Here is a 15,220-nt window from a genome sequence, read left to right as displayed (position 1 = left end):
CATTTGCAGAAGGAGGATTCAGAGCTGGGTGAGGACGACGAAAGGGGGCAGCAGGCCATGGGTGGGTGGCAGATGTTGGGGGGGAACCACAGGCCTTGAGCAGGATCTGGGAGGGAGGAGAGCGGAGGAGCTTCCTGGCTGTAGCTTGTTGTATAAGCAGGCAGTGCAGCCAGGACAGGTCCTCCCCTCTCCGTATGATGTGTAGACAGGCCGCAACTATAGAATGTCAGCTGTACAGTGTGTGTTGGGAGTGGCCTATTATATGTAGGAGGGGCTTCTAATAATGAGCGGGGCTAAAAATTGGCCACTTGACTGGATTTGCCCCCCAGGACTAAGGCTGCCAGCCCTCCCCTGTCATTTCCCTTACTTCCCACTATGTTTGTTTTCAGCTCTGGAGCTCACGGAACAGATAAGGAGGGGGAAATCACACTTGCAGAAAAGCAGGAGGCTCCTGTGATTTCAGAAGCTGTGTAGTAGCAGGTTCACAGTCTCAGCTAGCTCTGACACGCCCCCGCTTCCTCTGACCTCTCCTGTCTGTGTTACTAGGGATCTTGCTGACAACAGGCAACTTAGGTGGAAGTGAGACCCATAGTGGCCATGATTTTAAAGCTTTTGTTAACTGAAGTGATTTAGAAATGTACTATTCTACATTAAATTAAATTAAATTAAATTGTGTGAAAGTACAGTGACTCTTTAAAGATGGTGCCGTTCAGAGGCTGAGCGGGCACCATAGACCCCCGGGGCATGGTGCGTGCAGTGGCCGCCATAGCCAGCGGGTCTCTGCTGTTTCGAACAGCAGAGGCCTGCAGCTAATGTCTGCTACCAGCAGTAATACCGATTGCAGGCATTTAACACTTTAGATGCCGTGGTCAATCGCAGCCACTGCATCTAAATAGCGAAAAGACTGGCTCCCCTGTGTAGCTATCTTGGAATCCGTTCCTTATATCTAATACGCTGAGTCTCTCCGCTGAGACCCAGCGTATTAGGGCTGCGCTACCTATTTTGGCCTGCAGGTTGTAGGATAACAATGCACTGTCTAAAGAGATAATAAATACTTTATTTCAATACCTATATTATAATGTAGGGACAGGGTCCTTGATAGTACAAAAGGCAGACAACCTTACTTGGGGTATAGCTGCAAAGCCCAGTCTATATCGGGCAGCTACAAATCTGTTATGTGGTGCAATGTCTATCCCTAGGTGTGGGACAGCTATGTAGTTGCACTGATTGCTATAAATGCACCATACCCTGTAGACTGGTCAGTTAACCTACAGAGCGCCCTCTAATGCCAGGGTCAATGTAAATTCTAAACCCTATTGTAACGAATACGTCTGTGATTCAATAGACATCCTTAGAAAACTGGATGGGATTTTCTTTTGTCTAAACCTATGGTGCGTCTTATAGTGTGGGAAATACAATAAGTCCTTCTTATAACCTTACAAACTGTTAGCACAGTATGTCTGCAGTACAGCGTACCTCTAAATGCTGCATTTACAAAATAGAATAAAAAATCTATAATTGGAAAAAAAAAATTGGCATCTAATTTTATTTTCTAACAAAAAGCGGGGATACATCGTTTGGACAAGCCAAATGGTATTGACCGCTGCCTATAATTGGGATCTGATTAAAGATAAAAAAGGAGTGATCCTTATCAGTCATGATACCTATGGCTACTTTTATGTCTGCGTTGTTGCTGGATCCGGCAGGGATCAGCAAAAACGCTTCTGTCATGATAATACAATCGTCTGCATCCGTTCTGAACGGATCCGGTTGTATTATCTCTAAAATAGCCCTGTCGGATCCAGCACTAAAACCATTGTAAGTCAATGGACACCAGATTCTTTTTTTTTTCTTGTTAATGACATTGGGGGACACAGCACCACAGGTATATGCCTAGCGAAAACGAATCCGGCACCATTGACTTGCATTGTGTTTCATGCCCGATCCTTCTTGCTCCGCATCATGGGAACGCAACCAAATGCAATGGAAGGCATTCTGGTGCTTTCAGTTCAGTGTTGTCCCCCATTTACAATGAATGGGGACAAAACTGAGGCATTTTCCTCCAGTATTGAGATCCTATGACTGATCTCAATATCGGAAAGGAAAACGCTGATGTGAAAGAAGCTCATCTTATCACAAGTTGGACTTCCCCAGAATGGCAGTCTGTAGTGACCTGTATGAGAACGCCTTCTCAGTGCCGTGCACGGCTCAGCTGGAAGGAATCCTGATCAAAGATGACTTTTGTGCTGTTTGTTTGCTCTGTAATACTGGACAAATAGAAATACTCCAAGATCCACAGAGATAATCTGTATGTAAACGGGACTCTGTTTGCCGTCTTCATGACATTTACAGTAGGGGAGAAGAAAACGTGTTATGTGATTAGAGGCCCACAATGCACTGCTGCAGTGTGAAGGTGTATATAGGAAATAATGCTGTCTGGGCTGCTTAATTGTTCTGAATATATTGTGTGCCACCCCATCTATACATTTTCTGACCAGTCGGGCACTTGTCAGCACCTGATGCATTGATGTAATTGGTCAGTTCACATTGTGCAGCTGGCTATACACAATCCCGCTGTTAGCAGAACGCTCTAAGGCCTCATGCACGTGGCCTTGTCCGTGTATCTGTCCACAAGCCATGGATCCACAAAATACGGACACCTTCTATGTGCACTCTGCATTTTTCTCACTCCCATCACTACAAATGACTATTCTTGTCAGCAATACAGGCAAGAATAGGTCCTGTTCTGTAATTTGCAGAACAGACCTACGTATGCGGACGGCACATGGATGACCTGAATGGGTCTGTGTGCGGTCTTAAAAAAAAAACGCGGATTGGATCCAGATTCAAGATACAGTTGTTTGCATGAGCGGAGTTTTTGTTTTGTTTTTGCTTTTTCATTTTTCTTCCCTATTTTCCGTGAGCCATAACATTTTTATTGTTCCGGTCACATAGCTGTATGAGGGCTTATTTTTTGCGGGACAAGTTGTATTTTCTAATGCCACCATTAATTATGGCATAAAATGTTGTGGGAAGCGGTAAAAAAAATTACAAATGGGGTGGAATTGGTAAAGAAAAACGCTGCGTTTTGTTTACGGCAAAACTGACCCATGCCCTTTATTCTCTGGGTAAGTACGATTACAACGATACCCCATATGTATAGGTTATTTATGTCTAAATAGTGTAAAAATAAATGTAAACTTTGAGAACTTTTTTTCCTTCTTTTTATATCACCATATTCTGACCCCCATATCTTTTTTATACTTATGTCTTCCGAGCTGTTTGGGGGCTCATTCTTTGCAGAACAATCTGTACTTTTTAATTGATACAATTTTGGAGTATGCATGATTTTTTGATCCCATTTTATTACATTTTTTTGGGTAAGAGAAGCAATGAAAAAATGGCAAATCGGCCATTTTGACCATTTTTTCCATTACGCCATTCGCCGTATTGGAATTTTTTATTTTTTATTTCAATAGTATGGGCATTTTCGGTCACGGTGATAACCATGATGTTTATATTTATTGTTATTTAGGTATTTATTTTTTAATTATGCGAAAAGGGGGTGATTTAAACTTTTATATATTTTAAAAAAGAATTATTTATTTTTTGTGATCATTATGTGCCTCATATAAGCTTATACATTTTTTTATTTTATTTTTGTTTTGTTTTATCAGGAATTTATTATCAACTTATTTTGCTCACTTTTGCTAATTTCTCATCCTGGCCTGCCATCTGGCGGCCAAAATAAGAATTGCAGTTTGAATACTGTTAGCTTACTCAGTGAAGCTACCAGTATTCAGCGCAACTACCTATGCTCGGATTGGACACACGTTTTTTGCGAGTTTAGGTGCCGTGATCTCACTTGATCACTGCATCTAAAGCATTTAATTACCGTGATTGGCATTATTGCCGGTCACGGTAATTAGCCGTATGTCTCTGCTGTATGAAGCAGCAGAGATCTGCCGGCCATGACGCCCACTGCACGTTGCTGGTAGCCTAAGGGTTAAACCATCCTTGGCCTTATTTGAGTGTGCATGGTTATTTAATGAGGAGAGGGCAGTAAGCCTCTCTAACACACGCCTGTGGTCAGAGTATAGTATATAAAGGATAGTATATTAAAACCCAGCATTCTAAAGCCCTCTGTCCTCCAGCATCTCCTCTTGTGAGGCCCCCATACATGTAAGGCTGGCGGGGTTCAAATTGTGTTTTTGTCCAGCGTTTTACATCGATACCAGAAAACTACCTGACCTACATGCTTTACGCGTCCATAGGCTTCCATTGCCAGACTGACCAGTATATGTCAGTAAAAAACGTATGAAATAGCATAGTAAACCATAGTAGCAGTTTCCAGAGTCCCGTGAAAAAGCATATATGTTTAACTAATGCCATAATAGCCAGTAGGTAACCGATGCAACTGTATAGGTATCTGGCACAGGCACCCATTAAACATGCATCTGGAAGCTCCTGTGATGTCATAGTCCATATACGGCCAGTTATCACTGGAGCTTCCATGTGTGAATAAGAGTCCTCCATCACCCCACACCTCTGCTTCTAGCTTCCTCTCCTGTACTCCTGCTTCTACTGAGCCAGCTGTACTTGCCGAATTACCGGCACAGCTGCTGTGGCTCCCCTTTTCTCCAGTCACCTCTCTTCTCTCTACAGCCCAGATATGGAAAGTCACGTCATTGGAGGCAGGTAAGCCCTGTCCATATATGGTAATTCTCCATATATGGATAGTGGCGTCATTGGAGCCAGGGAAGCCCTGTCCATATATGGTAATTCTCCATATATGGAAAGTCACGTCATTGGAGGCAGGGAAGCCCTGTCCATATATGGTAATTCTCCATATATGGATAGTGGCGTCATTGGAGCCAGGGAAGCCCTGTCCATATATGGTAATTCTCCATATATGGAAAGTCACGTCATTGGAGCCAGGGAAGCCCTGTCCATATATGGTAATTCTCCATATATGGAAAGTCACGTCATTGGAGGCAGGGAAGCCCTGTCCATATATGGTAATTCTCCATATATGGATAGTGGCGTCATTGGAGCCAGGGAAGCCCTGTCCATATATGGTAATTCTCCATATATGGAAAGTCACGTCATTGGAGCCAGGGAAGCCCTGTCTATATATGGTAATTCTCCATATATGGAAAGTCACGTCATTGGAGGCAGGGAAGCCCTGTCCATATATGGTAATTCTCCATATATGGAAAGTCACGTCATTGGAGGCAGGGAAGCCCTGTCCATATATGGTAATTCTCCATATATGGATAGTGGCGTCATTGGAGCCAGGGAAGCCCTGTCCATATATGGTAATTCTCCATATATGGAAAGTCACGTCATTGGAGGCAGGGAAGCCCTGTCCATATATGGTAATTCTCCATATATGGATAGTGGCGTCATTGGAGCCAGGGAAGCCCTGTCCATATATGGTAATTCTCCATATATGGAAAGTCACGTCATTGGAGGCAGGGAAGCCCTGTCCATATATGGTAATTCTCCATATATGGATAGTGGCGTCATTGGAGCCAGGGAAGCCCTGTCCATATATGGTAATTCTCCATATATGGAAAGTCACGTCATTGGAGCCAGGGAAGCCCTGTCCATATATGGTAATTCTCCATATATGGAAAGTCACGTCATTGGAGGCAGGGAAGCCCTGTCCATATATGGTAATTCTCCATATATGGAAAGTCACGTCATTGGAGCCAGGGAAGCCTTGTTTATGGTAATTCTCCATATATGGATAGTCGCGTCATTGGAGCCAGGGAAGCCTTGTCCATTATTGGTAATTCTCCATATATGGATAGTCGCGTCATTGGAGGCAGGGAAGCCCTGTCCATATATGGTAATTCTCCATATATGGAAAGTCACATCATTGGAGCCAGGGAAGCCTTGTCCATATATGGTAATTCTCCATATACGGAAAGTCACTTCATTGGAGCCAGGGAAGCCTTGGCAGCACCTGATCGGGTTAATTGTGCTTATCATAGCCCCCTGTAAGAGATCAGGGGCTGCCAGGCAGCAGGGGGCAGACCCCCCTCCCTCCCCAGTTTGAATATCATTGGTGGCCAGTGTGCGCCCCCCCTCTATTGTTTTAATATCATTGGTGGCCAGTGTGCGGCCCCCCCCTCTATTGTTTTAATATCATTGGTGGCCAGGTGTGCGGCCTCCCCTCTCTCCCCCCCCCCCCCCGATCATTGGTGGCAGCTGAGAGTTCCGATCGGAGTCCCAGTTTAATCGCTCGGGCTCCGATCGGTAACCATGGCAACCAGGACACTACTGTAGTCCTGGTTGCCATGGTTACTTAGCAATATTAGAAGCATCATACCTGCTGCGCTGTGTGTGACCGTCCGGGAGCTCCTCCTACTGGTAAGTGACAGGTCTGTGCGGCTCATTGCTTAATGATCTGTCACTTACCAGTAGGAGGAGCTCCCGGACGGTCACACACAGCGCAGCAGGTATGATGCTTCTAATATTGCTAAGTAACCATGGCAACCAGGACTACAGTAGTGTCCTGGTTGCCATGGTTACCGATCGGAGCCCCAGCGATTAAACTGGGACTCCGATCGGAACTCTCCACTGCCACCAATGATCGGGGGGGGGGGGGTAGAGAGGGGAGGCCGCACACTGGACACCAATGATATTAAAACAATAGAGGGGGGGGCGCACACTGGCCACCAATGATAATACAATAGAGGGAGGGAGGGGGGGCCGCACACTGGCCACCAATGAAATTAATACAATAGAGGGAGGGAGGGCCGCACTGGCCACCAATGAAATTAAAACTGGGGAGGGATGGGGTCTGCCCCCTCCTGCCTGGCAGCCCCTGATCTCTTATTGGGGGCTATGATATGCACAATTAACCCTTTAGGTTCAGCACCTGAGGGGTTAATTGTGCGGATCACAGCCCCCTGTAAGAGATCGGGTGCTGCCAGGCAGCAGGGGGCAGTCATGTACACAGTTCTTAGTATATTCTAACTAGAAGCGTCCCCATCACTATGGGAACGCCTCTGTGTTAGAATATACTGTCGGTTCTGAGTTTTCACGAAGTGAAAACTCATAGTAACATAGTACATAAGGCCGAAAAAAGACATTTGTCCATCCAGTTCGGCCTGTTATCCTGCAAGTTGATCCAGAGGAAGGCAAAAAAAAACCTGTGAGGTAGAAGCCAATTTTCCTCACTTTAGGGGAATAAAAAATTCCTTCCCGACTCCAATCAGGCAATCAGAATAACTCCCTGGATCAACGACCCCTCTCTAGTAGCTATAGCCTGTAATATTATTACACTCCAGAAACACATCCAGGCCCCTCTTGAATTCCTTTATTGTACTCACCATCACCACCTCCTCAGGCAGAGAGTTCCATAGTCTCACTGCTCTTACCGTAAAGAATCCTTTTCTATGTTTGTGTACAAACCTTCTTTCCTCCAAACGCAGAGGATGTCCCCTCGTCACAGTCACAGTCCTGGGGATAAATAGATGATGGGAGAGATCTCTGTACTGACCCCTGATATATTTATACATAGTAATTAGATCTCCCCTCAGTCGTCTTTTTTTCTAACGTGAATAACCCTAATTTTGATAATCTTTCGGGGTACTGTAGTTGCCCCATTCCAGTTATTACTTTAGTTGCCCTCCTCTGGACCCTCTCCAGCTCTATGTCTGCCTTGTTTACAGGAGCCCAGAACTGTACACAGTTCTCCATGTGTGGTCTGACTAATGATTTGTAAAGTAGTAGGAATATGTTCTCATCACGGGCATCTATGCCCCTTTTGATGCAACCCATTATCTTACTGGCCTTGGCAGCAGCTGCCTGACACTGTTTTTTGCAGCTTAGTTTGCTGTTTATTAAAATTCCTAGATCCTTTTCCATGTCAGTGTTACCGAGTGTTTTACCATTTAGTATGTACAGGTGACTTGCATTATTCCTTCCCATGTGCATAACTTTACATTTGTCAGTGTTAAACCTCATCTGCCACTTCTCTGCCCAAGCCTCCAATCTATCCAGATCCCTCTGTAGTAGTATACTGTCCTCTTCAGTGTAAATTACTTTACACAGTTTAGTGTCATCTGCGAAAATTGATACTTTACTATGCAAGCCTTCTACAAGATCATTAATAAATATATTGAAGAGAATAGGGCCCAATACTGACCCCTGAGGTACTCCACTAGTGACAGTGACCCAATCTGAGTATGTACCGTTAATAACTCACTATGAATGTAGCGTGCGGTCCGGCCGGCGTGTGACTGACGTCACTCAGTCAGTCACGCTCCTCCTACTTCATTAATGAAGCAGTATGAAGTCATGCGCCGGAGGGACCGCACGCTACATTCATAGTGAGTACTGATGCAGGCGATTAGGCTAGTTTATCAATAGGAGAGCGATGGATTCAGGAATAATGAAAGATTTTACATACAAGAGACTTCTGTGCGCGGGGCCCGGTGTAATACAGTGACTGCACCGGGCCCCGCTGTGAGTTGCCTCCAGCGCCTCCTCCCTCCCCGCACTGTAACTGATGTATCGCCGGCCACGCTGTGCAGCATAGCGGCCGGCGATATATCAGTGTCAGCCCTGTAAAAAAAAAAAAGTCAACCATCGTTTTATAAGACGCACTGTCATTCGCCCCCCCCCCCCCTCTTTTGGGGAAAAAAAAGTGCGTCTTATAAAGCGAAAAATACGGTACTTATCTTCATTCTCACTTTCATTCCAGTTACTTTGAAAAATGCTGCAGAATTATTGGAATTTGCTGCCTTATATAATGCTGACCAGCTAAAGGTTTCCTGCTTCCAGTTCATAGGGCTAAATATGGCAGCTTTATTGGAATCAAGGTACTGTATGTAGATGGCATTGTGTATATCATGTCTTCATCTACACATTTCTGTGTTCAGATTTACTGTTTGAATTTGGTTTTGGTTTATTATACTGATGTGGTGGACATTTAAGGCCTAGTTCACACTTCAGTGTTTGGTCAGTGATTTTCATCAGTGATTGTGAGCTAAAACCATGTGCGGTTCAAAAACACAGCACATGTGCAGATCTTTCCATTATACCTTATGTATAGCGTAGGCTCCACTCCTGGTTTTGGGGCTCACAATCACTGACCAAATCACTGAAGTGTGAACTAGACCTAAAGGAAGATGCATTTGGCTATGCTGTTAATGGGCTGACTGTTGTTTTTTTTTGGTTTGTTTTTTATATTGGTGACCTATCCTCAGGATAGATCCTCAATTCAATATCAGATTGGTGGGAGGTGACTCCTGGCACCCTTGCCGATCAACTGTTTGAAGAGAAAGCAGCATTCGTACGAGTGCTGACTTCTCTTCATTGTTTACCTGTTCACCGTCGCAACTGCAGCGGTGAGTAGGTGTAATCACAACTACTTTCACACTCTCGTTTGGTGCGGATACGTCATGGACCTGCACAGATGGATCCGTTCAGATAATACAACCGTCTGCATCCGTTCAGAACGGATTTGTTTGTATTATATTTAACATAGCCAAGACGGATCCGTCATGAACACTATTGAAAGTCAATGGAGGGCGGATCCGTTTTCTATTGTGCCAGATTGTGTCATAGAAAACGGATCCGTCCCCAATGACTTACATTGTGTGTCAGAACGGATCTGTTTGGCTCAATTTCGTCAGACGGACACCAAAACGCTGCAGGCAGGTGTCCGCCTCTGAAGCGGAATGGAGATGGAACGAAGGCAAACTGATGCATTCTGAGCGGATCCTTTTCCATTCAGAATGCATTAGGGCAAAATTGATCCGTTTTGGACCGCTTGTGAGAGTCCTGAACGGATCTCACAAACGGAAAGCCAAAACACCAGTGTGAAAGTAGCCATACTTTCACTTCAATGGGATGGCTGCTTTCTATTTACCTGAGGATACAGTAGGTCATCGATATGAAAAAAAAAAAAAGCGGACAACCCCTTTAATATAGCACATCACTCATTCACTTTGTATTGGAGCGGTCAAGATGCACAAATGCCATATGAATTTTTGATTGACATCTGCTGCAACTTTAGTGTTGTGTGATGTTGGCCATAGAGTTTTTCCTCTTCATTCTTTGCATGTATGCAGTGGAAAATTGTAGACACTAAAGTTTGTTCAACTTTTGCCTATTTTTATACTATGCTGTGAAGAATTAAAGGATTTGGACACCTTTGGGGGCAATTTTTTTTTTTAATATTGCATTCAACTCATTTTGGGCTAAAAATCTTTTTTTGATTTGGTCTTTCTTAAAAAATTTCAGCTGTTTTCCTTGTATCTCTGAACTCCTAACAGCTCATAGACACTTATTTAAGCCATATTCCTATTACGCCGTTAATAACTGAGCTACAAGGATTGTTTATGAGCTGTCAGGAGTTCAGAGATTAGGGCTTCACATAAGCCGTCAGAGGTGCTGTTTGACGGGGCTGAAAATTGGACTAATTGAAAAAAATAATTTTAGCCCGAAATGAGTAGAATGCAATAATTGAAAAAAAAATTGCCCCATTAGTGTCCATAGCCTTTAAAGTGGTTTTCTCACCTATATCCATGTACCCCATTCAAGCATGTGGCTATCATAGATGGGGGTTCCCCAATCCAGACTCCCCTCTCTCTTACCCAGATCAGATAGTTGCTGTGTAAGGGTCCATTCACACGTCCGTTGTTTCTTTCCTGATCTGTTCCGTTTTTTGCGGAACAGATCTGGACCCATTCATTTTCAATGGGTCCTGAAAAAAATCGGACAGCTCAATGTCTGATTTTTTTTTTTTCAGGACCCATTGAAAATGAATGGGTCCAGATCTGGTCCAGATCTGTTCCGCAAAAAACGGAACAGATCAGGAAAGAAACAACAGACGTGTGAATGGACCCTAAGTGTGGCTCTTGCTCATGCAGACCCTGAGTATCCTTACAGGGAAAATGTTACACTTCCCTTGCCGCTCCATTCATCCCTGTGTGAGTTCTGGAGACAGCCTAGAACAGTGCTCTGCTATTTCTGGAACTCCGCAGATGAATGGAGGTTCAGTGCACATGCCCATCCTGCCACTCCAATCATTCCGGGGGTGGAGTACGATGTCCCAGTCTTGATAATGGTGGGGGTCTCAGTAGTAGGACTCCCACCCATCTAATAGTTATCCCTTATCCTGTGAGATAGGATATAACTTGCCACAACTGAAATACCAGTTTAAATCTTGTTCATGGTTTCCAAATTCTGTGAAAGTTTGCAATGGATGCATTCTGTAAAAATATATTATAACTTGTTATTATTATTATGTAGGACTTTGGATGTTTTGAGTGACGATGTGGTGAAGGAACTGGCTTCTTATTACAGAAAAATGGTAAGGATAATTAGTTTATATGGGAAAAGGCACTTTTTGAGTGTGAGCGCCTAAAATGTCAGTATGAATAAATCTTGTGTGCTCTCAGGCTTACTGCTTGTTACTGTACTCCATTTAGTTATTGATTTCTAATCTGTGTCACTGTTAATAGCGATGAAATAATACTCGTTCTTAGGCCTCATGCACATGACCGTAGTTTTATGGATCGCACGCGGACCAGTTCATTTATATAGATCCACAAAAAAATGCAGACAGCCCACAGATCACGTCCTATTCTTGTCCATTTTGTGAAAAAGAATAGGTAATTCTATTAAAGGGAGAGAGAAAACTGTACACAGACAGTATCCGTTTTTTTTTTTTTTTTTGCAGATCTGTGGTTTGCGGAATGCAAAATGGATACAGTCCATTAGGCCTAACATGCATGCTTAAAGGGCATCTATCAGACAATTTGTACCTAATAGAACTGGCTGACCTGTTACATGTGCACTTGGCAGCTGAAGGCATCTGTGTTCGTCCCGTGTTCATATGTGAGAAAAATGATGCTTTAATATATGCAAATGAGCTTTTAGGAGCAATGGGGGTATTGCCCTTACTCCTAAAGGCTCTTCTCTCTGCAACCGCTGCACCCTCTCCACTTTGATTAACAAGGCCAAGCAGTGAAATCGTCATCATGCCTGGCCCTGTCAATCACAGTGGAGAGGGCACGGCAGTTGCACAAAGAGTGGAGTCAGAGGAGTAACAGCAACGCCCCCGTTGCTCCTAGAGGCTCATTTGCATATATTAAAACTTCATATTTCTCAGCAATGCGGGCACATATGAACATGGCACCAACACAGATGTCTTCAGCTGCCAAGTGCACATGTAACAGGTCAGCTAGTTTCATAGGTACAAACCTGCTGACAGATGCCCTTTCAGGTATTGTAAACAATATGGGTGACCAAAACAAGGACATCTGTGAACAAGGGCACATAACAGAAGAAACAGGGGACTGATGTTTTCTAAAAGTAAGACTGTGTTAAATGGCACCAGATTTATCATAGTGTCTGATGCCTGTTATAAACATGTTGCATTTCTAGACTGTGTACTCTAACTTTACACCATTTATAAGTTGGCTTAGTTTTACTCCAAAAAAATGAGCCAAAATTTCGGCCCATTTTTTGGTCCACAGAGATCCAATTAAACAACACTGCCTTTACATAAATCCATGTGCCCTTGATAGGCAAGGTGTAGAAAGTTGGCACAAACTTCACCAAACAAATAGTGCATTTTCAATAGTAATAGTGTTTGTTAGCCAAATGGCACAAGGCATTTTGTGCAGTTTTGGCTACTGGGAGTACCAACCTGTGACTAATACGTGACCTTACAATAGAGCGGCATGTTAATCCGATCCGCGTTCATACCTGTTCATGACATTACATGGCTTTAATGGTTTTTACTTTCTAACTAAATTACAGATTCCTGCGATGGACAAGAGACTGATCACCCCATACTTTCATGGACCAGACATTAGCACTTTAGAGTATGAAGATAGTGAAAGTTTCATGTCTACTAAAGGTGACAGTTTTTCTGAACAATCAACTCCGTAAGTAATGCATAAAATAAGTTGCCTGTCTTTCTCCATGTTCACGTCCATTTTATTGCGTTGCCAGCAGCTATATATGTTGTTATAACTAGGGATGGGCAATGAATTGAATTTGATTAATTAGCATTTTTAAGTAAACACTTTCATCTGATTTTGATCAGGATACGTCATCAATATCAGATCAGCAGGGGCCCGACGGCCTGCACCCCCATCGATCAGCTGTATGAAGAGAATGCAGCGCTCGTACGAGCTCTGTATCCTTCTCACTGCTTGCCATCAGCTTCTCCATTCCATTTATTTCACTGGGACGGCTCCCTCCTAGTCAACTGTTTTGGGGACTGTACTGTGATCTGATATTGATAACCTATCCTCAGGATAGGCCAAGTGGAGAACCCCTTTAAGCTTCCCTTTATAGGACCCTCTCCCTGTCCGTTGAGTGCATAAATGAATGTCATCCATGTATACAGTAGTACTTTCCAAATTGCCCCTTCTGTATGTGTTTGGCGTCCACAGAAAAGCTCCACATTCTTCAATGCAACATATTACAGTTGTAGCAACATTTCTGACCTACAGTTCTTCAATTATGTGTCACTATAACAGCAAAGTTAAAAAATTTTTCCTGCCAGTTAAAATCAGATAGTCACACATCTCCTTTTTATCTAATCTGTTTTTATTTTCTGATTACAGATTTATTTATTCTGTTTCCTGAACTAAATTATAGAGGCAGCCGTCTTGCCCGAGTTGTTCTTAAAGGGGTTGTGGAGGCAGTGTACATAGAATGACCTATCCTGGTGTCAGACCACCGCTAATCAGCTGTTTGAAGAGGAGGTGGCGCTCCATGCCAACGCTGGTTCCTCTTCATTTCACTGCGGGTCATCTCCCTTTCAGCAGGGGATTTCAAGGGAATGAAGCGAGTAGTTGTACTTACACTGCGTTTCTGAGACGGCGGGCAGCGTAATGAAGTGGAAGTAGCTCTCACATGGAGCGCCGCCTCCTCTTCAAACAGCTGCTCAGCGGGGGTGTCGGGTGTCAAACCCCCACCATTCAGGTATTGATGAGCTATCCTGAGAGTAGGTCATCAATATACAGTGGGGGAAATAATTATTTGACCCCTCACTGATTTTGTAAGTTTGTCCAATGACAAAGAAATGAAAAGTCTCAGAACAGTATCATTTCAATGGTAGGTTTATTGTAACAGTGGCAGATAGCACATCAAAAGGAAAATCGAAAAAATAACTTTAAATAAAAGATAGCAACTGATTTGCATTTCATTGAGTGAAATAAGTATTTGAACCCTCTAACAAAAAAAGACTTAATACTTGGTGGAAAAACCCTTGTTTGCAAGCACAGAGGTCAAACGTTTCTTGTAATTGATGACCAAGTTTGCGCACATTTTAGGAGGAATGTTGGTCCACTCCTCTTTGCAGATCATCTCTAAATCCCTAAGGTTTCGAGGCTGTCTCTGTGCAACTCTGAGCTTGAGCTCCCTCCATAGGTTTTCGATTGGATTAAGGTCCGGAGACTGACTAGGCCACTCCATGACCTTAATGTGCTTCTTCTTGAGCCACTCCTTTGTTGCCTTTGCTGTATGTTTTGGGTCATTGTCGTGCTGGAACACCCATCCACGACCCATTTTCAGTTTCCTGGCAGAGGGAAGGAGGTTGTCGCTCAGGATTTCACGATACATGGCTCCGTCCATTTTCCCGTTTATGCGAATAAGTTGTCCTGTGCCCTTAGCAGAAAAACACCCCCAAAGCAAAATGTTTCCACCCCCATGCTTGACGGTGGGGACGGTGTTTTGGGGGTCATAGGCAGCATTTTTCTTCCTCCAAACACAGCGAGTTGAGTTAATGCCAAAGAGCTCTATTTTGGTCTCATCAGACCACAGCACCTTCTCCCAGTCACTCTCTGAATCATTCAGGTGTTCATTGGCAAACTTCAGACGGGCCTGCACATGTGCCTTCCTGAGCAGGGGGACCTTGCGAGCCCTCAGGATTTTAATCCATTGCGGTGTAATGTGTTTCCAATGGTTTTCTTGGTGACTGTGGTCCCTGCTAATTTGAGGTCATTAACTAACTCCTCCCGTGTAGTTCTAGGATGCTTTTTCACCTTTCTCAGAACCATTGACACCCCACGAGGTGAGATCTTGCGTGGAGCCCCAGAGCGAGGTCGATTGATGGTCATTTTGTGCTCCTTCCATTTTCGAACAATCGCACCAACAGTTGTCACCTTCTCTCCCAGCTTCTTGCTAATGGTTTTGTAGCCCATTCCAGCCTTGTGCAGGTCTACAATTTTGTCTCTGA

General features: G+C 43.8%; 1 protein-coding gene across 1 annotated transcript in view; it reads left to right on the top strand.

The window, feature by feature from the left end:
- Nucleotides 1-15,220, top strand: part of IBTK (inhibitor of Bruton tyrosine kinase) — a 134,052-nt gene that overhangs the window by 62,933 nt on the left and 55,899 nt on the right. The window contains exons 18-20 of the mRNA XM_040428692.1: nucleotides 8,720-8,837; nucleotides 11,275-11,335; nucleotides 12,790-12,917. Of these exons, the coding sequence (XP_040284626.1) occupies nucleotides 8,720-8,837; nucleotides 11,275-11,335; nucleotides 12,790-12,917 (307 nt within the window). The remainder of the gene's footprint in view (nucleotides 1-8,719; nucleotides 8,838-11,274; nucleotides 11,336-12,789; nucleotides 12,918-15,220) is intronic.

This window comes from Bufo bufo, chromosome 4 (genome assembly GCF_905171765.1).
Source record: "Bufo bufo chromosome 4, aBufBuf1.1, whole genome shotgun sequence".
Classification (NCBI taxonomy): Eukaryota; Metazoa; Chordata; class Amphibia; order Anura; family Bufonidae; genus Bufo; species Bufo bufo.
Note: the sequence above shows the minus strand (reverse complement) of the source record. Positions and strands in the feature narration are given on the sequence as shown.